The sequence below is a fragment of the Halyomorpha halys genome, unplaced genomic scaffold, assembly GCF_000696795.3.
Source record: "Halyomorpha halys isolate HHAL.00 unplaced genomic scaffold, Hhal_1.1 Scaffold110.1, whole genome shotgun sequence".
Taxonomy (NCBI): Eukaryota; Metazoa; Arthropoda; class Insecta; order Hemiptera; family Pentatomidae; genus Halyomorpha; species Halyomorpha halys.
The window spans coordinates 1652922-1666250 of NW_027112640.1; the positions used below are offsets into that span (position 1 = coordinate 1652922).

Here is a 13329-nt window from a genome sequence, read left to right on the forward strand (position 1 = left end):
CTAATTACAATTGGTATAAATGTAGAATTATACCTTTTAAGTGTTTCTCCTATGTATTTCATGGTTATCTTTATGTTTAGGTTTAACTGGGAGTAGTAGCTCTGATTATGTTAAAGGATTAGCATTGATGGCATCAGATCTTGGGATTAGAATCATTGTCTTCAATCAAAGAGGGATAGGAATTCGCATTAAGGTATCCAGCATTCTATTATTTTGTAATTAATTGGTGACCCTTTGGATGTTATTTTGTATGGTTCCATAAATCTATTTAACATATAGAATCACTTTATTTATATATAAATCAATGTATTTATACATTGTATATGTTGTGTTATTTTTTTTTACACTAGAATATTTTATAATATGATATTCTATTTCTTTCTATTTTTTATTAGATTTACTTTGAATAATATGAATTGATTTTAAAATAAATCGATTTATTTTGTTAATTTTTACCATCTCCAAATTTTAGTATTAAGAGGTATTTTTTTTTAAATAAAAATAAAATTATATCCAACTATAATTTTTGTTTTATATAGAAAAATAACACAACACAAAAAATTTAATATAAGCAATTTAAACATCTTACAGCAATTAACATATAATTTAAACAATTGAAACTACTGTGAATTGAACAAAGAAAGTCATTAATACTCATTCTGGCATTCCATCCCAATTCCTTGACTGTTGGGTTGAATTCACTATTCATTCTGTTTACTTTAAACCCAAAACCAATCCTAGATAAAAGTAATCTTGTTTATCTCACAGTTCCCTACGACTATGACTATTATCCATTTTTATTAACAATAAACAAGCTCACTCTAATTCAAATTCACTTAAACAATTTTTCAATATGGTTTTCACCACTTCACTACCACTCAAAACACATCCATTCTGCTCAAGAATGGGTGAAAAACAAGCGGCTTCCATTGATTTAAGCACAGTCCAAAACCTTAACACAGTCAACTGTATAATCATATCAAAAATTACTTTCCATTTTTATTAATAATTTGCTACAGTTTTACGTTTAAAAACAAGTACCAGGCACTCTTAGTAATATTGTTAGGGCTATGTTGGTAATTGGTATTATAAGGTTCGTTGATCAGCCACACACTCACAAGTTTAATTTGGTTTTTACTTTCATCTACCTATATAAGAAATATGTATTGGGTGAAGTATTGTGATTGTGAGAAATTTTTAACATAAGTTTTCAATGTCCCTCAAGTCTAATTTAGTAAGTTTAATACTAAAATTGGATACACCCCTTCTTTAAGTGGTACATGCCCCCATCGTAGATTCTACTCTTTTTTTTTTTCTTGAAAATAGCTCTAGAATTTTTACTAAACTTGCTATATGAATGCAAAATCATATTGTCTTTATTATCCATTAGATTTTATCTTCATTGAAAAAGTCTGTGAAGATAAGGCTTAATTGCAAAAATTTCAAAATGGTTCCCTTTAATTTTGTTAATTTGAAATAATTAACTATTTCTCATTTTTTTTTGTAATTATAAATGAAGAAATTTGAACTATGAAACAATTTGATTATGAACTAGGAGAAATATTTTCCCAGATGTCCGGAAAGGAGAGTAGTAATATAAATATTACATATAATGCAGTAGAAAATAATTGTGACGAAAAAGGTACAAATAAGCTGAATTCATAAATAAATGTTTTTGTGTTTCTATGGTTGTTAGTAGTCAGTTTTTACCTTTAAGTATTGTGATTACATAATTTTCAGTTGCTCTACTTGAGCAAAAATTAATGTCTACTCAAAATAGAGTGAATAAATGGAAGTTTATAATTCGTTTATTTCACAATCTTGCCTTCTGAGTGAAATAATTTGGTAACCTTTAGTGCAACTCATCCTTCATGTCCTAATTGGATTAATTAGGGATGTGAAATCTAATAAACAGACTACGATTTATGTATAGAAAATTTATTCAAATTTCTTTTCTTGCTGCTTTCTTTTTTTATATTGTTAACTTTATTATTTTTATATAGAGTAAATACTCTTGTAATTTTTTATTAATGTTTGTTCACATTTTCCAGACCCCTCGTACTTATTGTGCTGCTAACTGTGAAGATTTGATTGAAGTTATTGATCATGTTAAAGCGAAGTATGAGGGTTCTTTATTAGGTGCTGTTGGCATTTCTATGGGTGGGTAAGTAACCAGTTTTATTTCAATATTTCTTATCATGTGATCATGATTATCAGTGTTTTATTTATTGAAGTATGATGCTAACTGCACTTCCTTTTCAATTAATGCACCTAAGGACTTAATGGGTGTGTGTTTGTGAATAGCGTAGCTAAAAAATGAAAATTCATGTGTTTTTATTACCAAAAAAATATGGTTGAAAATTCAACTAGAAATGTTATTAAAAATAAAAAAATAAATCTATCTTCGGGATGCATTAACAATGGGTAAATATAAAATATGAAAGAATTTTACTATTAACTAAAGGAGTAAATAAATGGTTTTGTGTTTTCATGGTAGTTATGACATTAGTCAAATTTTTACTTTTATTTACCGATATAAAAAAATATATGGTGAATGGAAGTTGTACAAAGTTCTTCCACTTGAATAGATGTGAATGTAGATTGCTTTAAAAATTTAAATAATGAAGATTTGTTTTCTTAAAAATTTGTTTTCAATGTTAATAGTTTCATATCTTTACTACCCATAATATCACATTACATGTTTATGTTGTTATATACCTATTGTTTATATTTTTGAACCATAATATACCTTCTTCTTACTTCTTGATCTTCCTTCTTCTGTTATGTGTCTTTCGATATAGTATTCCTGATCCATAGACCCTGGTCCTGTGCCAGCTTCTTTCTTTTCGATTCCAGATCTTATCTACCAAAGGCCTGCCTTATTTCTTCATCTTAAGTCTTTCTGGGTCTTCCTTGGTGTCTCTCTATGACAGCCTTTTTTTCTATCATTTGAGGCTCTTGTCAAAATTAGCTCAGGTGATCTTCTTCCAGTATTCCCTCAATAGTTGTGATATTGAGTCATGCTCTGATCATACTGTTCCTCACACAGCCTCGTCCTATCTTTCTGTTGACCTTCCTCTGGTTCCTCATTTCCTTTGCTTGGATCTTGACTCTTGTGTTTAGTCGTAAGCATAATATACCTACTGCATTAAACTAAATATAAACAGAAAATAATAAATTATCTTTTTATATGATGAATACTGATGAATTTACTTTAATTATTTGTTTATTTGAAAAAAAAATTAATATTTATGATTCTATTAAAAATTTTCATCCATAATTAAATTTCAAAATAACAATTATTTATGAACACTTTTAAAGGTTGATTCTTGGTAACTATCTTTCATCGGCTGAAGGAGTGAAAACACCGCTTTCTTGTGCAATGATAATATCTGTGCCATGGAATGTCCACATTGGTACTCAAAGTATAGAGACACCAGTCTTAAACATGCTTCTTAATAGGCACTTAGCTAGTGGTCTCTGTAACATCGTTAGAAGGTAATTATTTTTCTATTGTATTTAGTATTTTCTGAGTTTACAAGATCTTAAAAAGACAAAGTAACCAAGGATTTAACCCATATCTCACTTAATATTATAAATATTTTGAAACTAATATGGCAGTCTACATTAGAGAAGACCTTAAAAACTAACATTTAACATTTATTTAGGTCATCTTCATATTTTAAAAATTACCAATTAAATTACAAAATTAGGTCTGAAGATTATCCTTCACTTCCATCTCATCCATTTATTACATACTAATTAGCAATGTCATCAGTTTTTTTTTAATACATAAATGTAGTGAAAATTGCAACACTTTTCAGCAGATATGACCAGCTGATTGTGTTAGATCATATGCCACTTAGCCTGAACATGAAATAAAAAATATTTGTTTGATCTCACCTTTTTTTTTTCTAGTGTGTGAAGTAAATAATGTGCTCTTTAGTGTAATAATTTTTTTTAATAGCTTTTATTGAAGTCTGTAATGTTGATACAATGACTATAGAGAAATAATGAGATTATAAAAGATTAAAATTTATCTAAGAACATGGTAGCATTCCGCCACACCAAGCAAAAACATCCACATGAAAAATTATCAAACATAAAAAACGCTGCATGTCTATATTTTGCCGACACAACAAGTACAGGTTTTTCAGTTATCTATATTTACTGTAATTTAACGTTGAGGAGCATAAAATTTCAAAATATAAAATAAAAAGCTGAAGTTGTTCCATGTTAACCCGAGGTGTGAAGCAATAAGGCTCCTTTCCTGGTTGGGCAGATATTTTTGATAATTGATAGTCAAAAGATCATAACCGCTATTCAAGTTGCTACAGACAGATACTTGCTGTCTTGGTACACTATTAGATAATAAAAGACAGCTTTAGCTTCCATTTTCCTCAGCTAACATGTTTCATATTAAACAGAGGCTCCTATCCTGGCGGGGCAGCCTTTTTATAAAAACCTCTTTTTGTAGCTGACAACTTTTGGCTGCTCTTTTTTTTTTTTTTTTTTTTTTTTTGGATATGGTGGGAACATTGTTACAACTGGGTTGTTTTTGTGGGAAATAATCATTTACTTGACTGTAATTTTTGTCTTTTGAATTCTAAAATATTTCAAGGATCCATCTCTTCTTTGGGTTAAAATTCATACAATCTGTAACATTAATAACCTTCTAAAGCTTTGGTTTCTGATTTTATAGTATCGATCTCTATTTTTTTTTTATAAATTACTATTAGGAGGAATACTTTTTATTTTAAAGATTTTGTTTTAATATTGGATATTCAAATATAGCTTTATATATTTCTATACTTCCTTATCTATTGTTAATTTCATTATGGTTTTATCTTTTCTTTTCAGTATGCGCACTGTTCTGGATACTGGCAAATATGTTTTTGATGATATTCTTAAGGTAAGAATTCCCTGTTTTGTTTTTTTTCAAATATTTTATAATGAAGGTAATATTTAATTTCTTATTATTAATAAAGAATTGTACATCTAAATATTTACAAAAAAAAAAAAAAAGGAATAAAATTGGTTCCTCTGTTCAAGAGATAATTGTGATACCTACAGACTAATTACTTTAAACAAAGTTTTCAGACTCAAGGATCACAGAAATGCATAGATCCGTTGAAACCTGCTAGTAAATATTTGACCTTATTAGTAACTAGTAGCTGCTAGGAAAGTAAAAACAACCTTTTTTTAAACTTAGAGAACCCTAACTGATGTAAACTAAGTAAAATGTTTTATAAAAAATATAATTTTAAGTATGTAATTTGATAATTAAGTGTTATGTAAAGTAATAAATAACATCTATTTAAGTATGACACTTTGTTATAATATTATGTTTTTGTTATATTTTTAGAGTAAAACTATTAGAGAATTTGATAGTAAGTATACAGTAAAGCAGTTTGGATATAAAGATGTCACTGATTACTACAATCATGCTACCATCCATAACAAAATTCACAAAGTTACTATTCCTGTACTGTGTCTAAGTTCTGCTGATGACCCATTCCAACCAATTGAAGGTATGGTATCTGATATTCTTAAAAATGTTTAAGTATGTTTTTTTGGGTATCTTGAAATATATTAATGAGATAAAATATATATATATATTATCAAGTTTCATATTGTCAAACTTAAATATCACACAACTGCACTTTTCCACTCCTACTTGAAAGGTTTTGTTTTATTTGTTTAGGAACACTATTACTATAAGGCCATATTTTAAATTGTAATATGATTATTAAATTAAAAAATTGTCGGACTTGAGCAATGTAAAGTACTATTTTTTGTTTTTAATTTTTTTTGTTTTCATGATTATTTTTTCATTTAAAAATTTCAAATCTGTACCGCTACAACCCATGATGAGTCAGGGGTTCAGTACTTTGTAAAGAAGTACTGTTACTAGACCAACGGTTGTACAAGGAGGTGATTTGGTCAGAATCATGCTCGACCACCAGATTTTTATCCAATTTTTATCTCAGGAGGGCTCCAGAACCCATAGGAGTTGACTCACGGCTACAGTGTAACAGAAAACAATTTTCTGCCAAGCCGGATTCAAACTTGGGTCCTTGGAGATAGTAGCCACATGCTTTACCCCATGACTACCACGCTCCCTGATTTTTTCATTACTGACGGAATTTCAAATATTTAAGAATATTTCTTTAGTAAAAAAAAAATTGTATTGTTATGACGAAAAGTCTCCCAATCTAGGATAAAAATGGGTTAAAACTCATACTTTTACTTGGATTAAATGTAGCACAGTCATGTGGTTTTTGGTCATGAGGTATTCCTATGAGAAAGTTGGTTTTTGTAGCCTAGTATTTGCCATGACTAGTCCCTAGTAGTAGGGCTGAATGAACATTTCTTCCCTTATGGTAAACAAACAACATATTTTTCACATTAATTGGATGTATACATGCGATAACTAAGCGGGATGTCTCATTTGTTTCAGTGAACGGTTCTGCAAGTGACCATAAAAAATATATTTTTTAAAAATTAATTCATATCTTTGCATTTTCTTTTCTTTATTATTCAATTGTGGTGGAATAGAAACCCAATTAGTGTGAATTCTATATTTTAAAAACAAAAAATGCCCTTTATAGATTCAAAATTGGACTGAATTCAACTGATTTTGGTGTGTCCTAAGAAGTGGTACATTTATCCTGCAGAAAGTGTACACATGGAATGGTTTATAGTAAAGCTTAGGAAGATGAAATGCACACAAAGAGTAGCTGGGCAAGAGTAACACGACAAATGAGCGATAATTTGCCTTTTTTAGCTCCCTCTAGCTTTCATTCTCCAATGACAAATCATTAATGTTGAAATATAGGTAATTAGTTGCCTAATATAAACAAAAAAAAGATAAAGGATATAAAAATAAGAAAAAGAAATTTTTAAAAAAAGTGTCTATATTGACAAGCATTTTATTAGCCTCTTCATGAAATATTCAAATATAAAGTAATAAAAATTAATTTTTGTTGCTAATATTTTGAATTTTTATTTTCCTTTAATAATAATATCCTTGGCTGCATGAAGGTGGAGTTTAAACCGACTGCCCGCATCATATGAAGGGACCCTACTCATTCCAGAAGCAGAGGTTAATACGACCACTCTAACAATTCATGGTTAATGAGTAATGTCATTATTGACTTTCAATTTCTTTTATTAATGATATTTTTGAAAATCGATTGAGCAGGTTTTGAAACTAATCACCTCATATTACCTGTTGAGAATCACAGTGATAAAACTACTAAAAATTTATTTGAGTTAAACACTAGAATAACTCCTTTTTTACATATAACAACCTTACCTAACCTTTTGACAAAAGGTTTATTTCAACACCTTGTCTGTAGAGTGTGATATATGCTATATGAGAGAACAAAATAAACATATTTTTAAGGGTGGTAGCAGCTTGTGTCAGTTTTGGTTTAATTTCTAGTTATATCTATAAAAAAAAATACTATTGTAGAGAAATATTTGTAATTTCATTTAGTTTATTGTATTGTAAATCTTTGAAATACTGATCTGTTTATGATGGATTTCAGAGTTATGCCATTATGGTTTAGTGTATGTGTCACACAACTTTTACTAGTATCCCTGAAAAAAAAATTAATTTCTTATTCTGTCGCTATGCAAATTATTAATTAAAGATTTTTGGAGGTGTGAAAAACGAATATAAACTTTTTTTCCAGCCTAGAACACAACAGTTTAACAAAAGATATTAGCCAAACAATAACGTATTTGTATAATGGAATGAGATTGGTAGAGATCAGGTACTGTTATTATGTATGACTATTTTTGATTCCCTAGTCTCTGTCTCAAGACTTATGTCTTAGCCAGTCAGGTAAAATTCATACTGGGTATACGCTCTGCTGATTTTGGGGCTGTTTGTGCTAAAATAGTTAAGGGGTGAAAGTTGCATTAACATTTAAGACATATACCTTCCTTAAATATTTCATTTCAATTTCATACGACTAGCTAGGCTGTCCATATACACACAACACAGATCCTTTTGCAAGACTTGCTTATTTAGACTCAGGAGATCTTAAACCTGTATTTCTCTGTGTATAAACTTGGATTAAAAAATTTTCATGGTCACAATACTTCCCCTTAATATATATTTCATTTTTAAGTAAGTGAAAGTTATAATACAAAATTTATTAATTCTACTTGTTCAATTTTATTTTAAACATAAATCATTAAAAGTAACTGCATTTTAATGAAATTAAAAATAATAAATGAAATCCATCTACCTAAGATTTATATCATAAAAGTATTTAAAAATTAATTATAGTTTCATATAGTTTCATATGATTGTAGGCATTCCACTTGATGAGGCTTACAAAATGGATAATCTTTGTATTGTCGTGACCTCGAGAGGTGGACATATCGGCTTTATGGAAGGCATTTGTCCGATAAACAAAGAACAGTACATGTACAGGATTTTTGGTAAATATTTCAAAACCATGCTTCTAGAAGATGGAGTAAAACACTTTAAGAAGGAAGAAGATGTTTTGATATAGAAATGATGCTTCATTTTACTTGTTGGTTCTCTGTTTTTTTTCTTCCACTAATAACTAAGTAAGGAATTATATTTATGGGGTCACTCATGGATCTATTTTGATAATTTGCCTTATACTGCACATTTATTTTTAAAACCTTAGTATTACAAACAAATTCTCCTGATTTAAGATTATCCATTAAGTAAGTTGGTGAATTAGAAATCTCAACTATTTATATGTTTTTGTACCAAGAGTTAATGTTCTTAAACTGCATATACTCTCCTTCATTCAGTTTTGAAAAATACTTTCTGAAAAGAGTAGACTCTTGCTTATCAGTCAGTGTTAGGATTGCTCTGGTACCAGATTATGGAAATATAAAATTATTCTGAAAAACCATAATATAATGAATATTTTTTTTAGGAGAACTATAGAGATGCTCTGTCCATGAAATTCTTATAATTTAAAATTACACATGCTGAAAGCATACTAGCACATATACAAGTGCTTTACTATATTTGAGTGTATGATATTCATTATTTTCTTAAAATATTATGTAGGCATACATATTCATCTGAGAATAGCAATAAAGCGCTAATAAAAATATGAAGAAATGAAATAGAAATAAATTATTCTAATATTATTACTTTCATATGATTTAAGGATTTTCTGATCATAAATCAATTTTGTTAGAACACTCTCGAATCTAATTTTGTGTGGTGGACAGGTATTGTATTAATCAAGAAGCAATCTGAAACATAAGGACTAGCTGTGAATAATACTAATTAAAAATATGTAGGTGGGGAATGAGGACTGTATACTTTTTTTTTATTAAATATAAGAAAAGCGGTCAAAAAAAGAACAAATAGTTTATAACTATTTTTTTTTATTAAAGGTGTTATGTATGTCCAAGCTTGTTACATATATGCTCGTTAAATATTTGATGCACCATCATGTTTGTAGTCTAAATAAATAGACTTGGTAGGGCTCTAACTTGTGATTTGTTGAATCTGTGAATGATGTTGGCTTTAGCAAGTTTCTAGTTGGAAAGAAGATTATAATCTAGAGTAAGATTTTGTGAGATAAGTTAGTTTTGTTACTATAAGTGAAAATTTAGGTTTAAAAAAAAAAAATAACCCTACTCTGTTATCTCATCTAAAAAAGCTTTAAATGAAAACTTGATTCATGAGATATGATTAGTGACATTGGATGGCAAATGTGGCTATTAATTGAGCACTTTTAAGAGAGAGTCTACTGAATCTAAACAAAAACCTACTTATTCAAAAAAAGAAAGATGGTTAAAAGAACTCAAATAATTTTATTATTAGTTCGTTTGACCGCACCAGGACCATCGTCCTTTTATATCAATTAATCAATCAGTCAACCAACGTTCTTCCAAAATCCAACTTGATTTTAAAATATTGGTAGAATAATGAAAACGTATTTAGAATGACTTTTCAAATTTCTTCATTAACATTTTACTGAATAAATTAAATAAGGGTATGACCAACTGCAAGTTCTGATAACTATCATTTATTGATTTTTTTTTTAAACCAAAAATGGATTTATTCCATTTAAAAACACTTATGCCCGATGTATTTTATATTTAAAGTAGTGTTTACCTCAAAGTAGAATCAGGATTAGGATTATTGTAGAGTATTAATACATTAATTATTCTGAAATCTCTAAAAAGCAAAACAATTATAGCATTAATTGTCTACTTCCACTTGATTTTTAAATAAATCCACATGCCTCCTAGGTAGTGAGGGTAGTATTATAGTATTAGTATTGCACCCAGGTGACAAAAGTTTCACAACTTAAAAATCCCTAATCTTTATTTAACCTTAATACAAATAATGATGTTGAAACATTTTTTATTCACTGTTGGAAAATTTTAATGTAATTGTCAAAAAATGTTCACCCAGTTTTTAGAACTAAATTAAAATAATTCAATAATTATACTCTATAATATTTGCACTTGACTTATCTAACTAATAGAAAAAACACTGTTCAGTTTAGTGATTAATTCATATGCAACGTTTATCCGGCTTGTAGGTCTTTCAAAACATTTTACCTAACTAAAATATGGTTTTTTAATCATGATACTTTTCTTGCTGAAGTGTGATATATGAATTGCATAATTTGCCTTAGGTATTTAAGTATAAATTAGTCTTCACAGTTGCATAGTGTATTGGGGGTGGCCTGGCCTGGTGGGCAGTATAATTTCACAATAAATAATAAGAACATCTTGTAAAAATTTGAACCAATTAATTTCTTAACTTTTTCAATCTGTACAATATGATTGTTCTTGCCTTTAAAAAGTTCTTTAAAATTATTGTATACTTTAATATTTTAAATTGAAATGCCTAAGCAAGGGGGTGGTAAACTTTTCCTCCCTCCCAGGCGGCTGACACCCACGCAACAACACTGAGTCTTCAAAAGGCTACATTAGTGAGATTACTATTAATGAGAAATTTACACTATATTGTTTATCGTCTTCAAACCTTTGTATTAGTTTTATAAAAAAAAAAATAGTTTTTAGAGTGATAGTGAATATAGCTAAGGTAAGGGTCTGTGATTTACAGTTTATTAAGGTGTTTTTACACAATTTTTTCTTATTTTGTATTTATTTATATTTAATTAAAAATAAATTTGAACTTCATTTGATTCTGTTAAGTGCTTCCACATAGTAGCAAAGAGCCCAATAAAAAAATATTTATAAATTTAATATTTTAATGATAACGAGTGCTAGCTCAACTCCTTTTAGTTTAAAAGGAAAAAAAAAATTCAGTTGTACTTTTGTATTTGTTATTTGATATTTCTATTACTTAATGGAGTGAAAAGTTAAGTTTCAATCAAAATGTTAACTAATGTATATTATATTTATTGTTCCATGTTGAATTAATCATTCAAATTTATTTATAAATTTAATAACTTATGAATTTATAAATACATATATTTTGTATAACTTGTGTATTGTGATTGTTTTTTATAACATTATAAAAATGTTTTTTATATTTGAAAAAATAAAATTATGTTTAAAAAGTGTTTATGTATTAAGTAAATAATCTGCTTGTACAATGAGATGTGATAAGAATCCCAGATAAATCTTCAAAAACATTTCACGGATTTTTAAAAAATATTTCTTAATTCCATCATTATTTTTGTATGATTAAAATGAATTTAAGATAAATTGTAAATAATATACTATCATTAATTCACCTACTGGAAGTCCTTTGAAGTTGTAATAATTAAACATTTTTAACTTTGTATTGTTTATCAATTGTTTTATGTTAATCATTACTAATTAGGGCTATTATTTTACTATTTTAAAAAATATATTTTATTGATTACTCCATTCTTTATGTTATCCCTATCTCTAATACATGGAAGTCAACATACTAGGTATTATAATTAAAGATAAAGAAATATTAAATTCTAACACACTTCAATAATTTTTGGGTTTGAATTTTAAATTCTGGCTTACCTAATATTGATAAGGTTTCTTATTAACTCATCATAAGTATCAGATAGGTCCTCTAACAATTCATTTGAACGTCATATTAATTATAATTTTTAACTTCTGATTCTCGAGGTCCATTTATACCAAAACATTTATGTGGATAAATGTGGGGATTCTAAAATGTATTCGCCCTTCACAAGGTTAAGGCCAGTTAAATAGTTTTGCTGTTTGTTTCATTTATGGATTGCTTGTTTGTTTTATAATGTACAAAATTGTTTTATTTCACTCTAGACAAATATTTAGTATACTGTAATGCTTAATACTTACATAACCAATTCATCACATAAGTATCTTTTTTCAATCCTACTTGGCTTAACTCTCTGTATCTTGAGGGTAATAATGAGAATTAGAAGATTAGTTAAATTTGTATTAAAATCATTACTACCATTTATATAAATATATAAAGATAAAAATGGTAGTAATTATATAGAGGCATTGTATTTTAGTGTCACTTTATTAAGTTATTTGAATACATCATGGAAAGATGATTTAAAAAAAAACAACATTTTGCAATAGGCCTCTTTACAATCAAGAAAGTGAACAGTCATTAAAACAGGATATTTGTTATTATCAAGCTTTCCGGACCCAAAAAGAACTTCTCTGGGATAAAGAATAAGCTTAATAGCTAGATTTCAGAAAATTGTGCATTGTGGCCTCTGAGTACTAGGATGTCTGTTGTGGATTTAGGGAGGGTTTTATAACAAAAGACAAAGAGAATGTTTCATAAAAAGATGCTAATTAATTGTTCATAAACAATCGACTGACTCAGAAAAAGGAATGCCAAGCAGTCCCATGTCCGAAGCAGTGTTACCATCTACTGTTTTATTTAAAAATCAAATAATAAAACTTATTTTCTACAACAGTCTCTAAGTTATAATCATATATATTTTTTTAATTATCACTTTTACAGCCTTCCAATTTTCTTCCCTTACACTTGTACGGTTTGAGGAACGTTTTCCCTCATAGTTGTTACTCCCTAAGACAGGATACTGGTGCCTTCTCCTAGGGTAATCTTTTGCCTGACAATGTCTGTAAGCTGTTATCCTCCAAGTTGTGGTAATGTTGAAAGGATGTTACTCTTTCCTTACACCTATGTATCTTCTATCGTCTATTTCATTCCTATCTTCTTACATTGTAAGCACTGACATTATGAATGAACACACAATACCCTGATCTTCTGAATCCATAATAAACACTCATGGATATACTCACCCCTGTTACTCTTTGTACTTGACCTATGTCCTTCGCATCACATAATCACAAATATTCCCTGATTTTTGAGCCTCCTAAAATATAAAA

General features: G+C 28.3%; 1 protein-coding gene across 3 annotated transcripts in view; it reads left to right on the top strand.

Moving 5' to 3' along the window:
- Nucleotides 1-11860, top strand: part of LOC106677863 (phospholipase ABHD3) — a 21667-nt gene extending 9807 nt beyond the window's left edge. For all 3 annotated transcript variants that reach the window (XM_014416033.3, XM_067050422.1, XM_014416034.2), the window contains 6 exons: nt 81-193; nt 2052-2164; nt 3322-3498; nt 4861-4912; nt 5366-5531; nt 8329-11860. In XM_014416033.3, the coding sequence (XP_014271519.1) occupies nt 81-193; nt 2052-2164; nt 3322-3498; nt 4861-4912; nt 5366-5531; nt 8329-8531 (824 nt within the window). In that variant the 3' untranslated portion in view covers nt 8532-11860. The remainder of the gene's footprint in view (nt 1-80; nt 194-2051; nt 2165-3321; nt 3499-4860; nt 4913-5365; nt 5532-8328) is intronic.
- The last annotated feature ends 1469 nt before the right edge of the window (nt 11861-13329 follow it).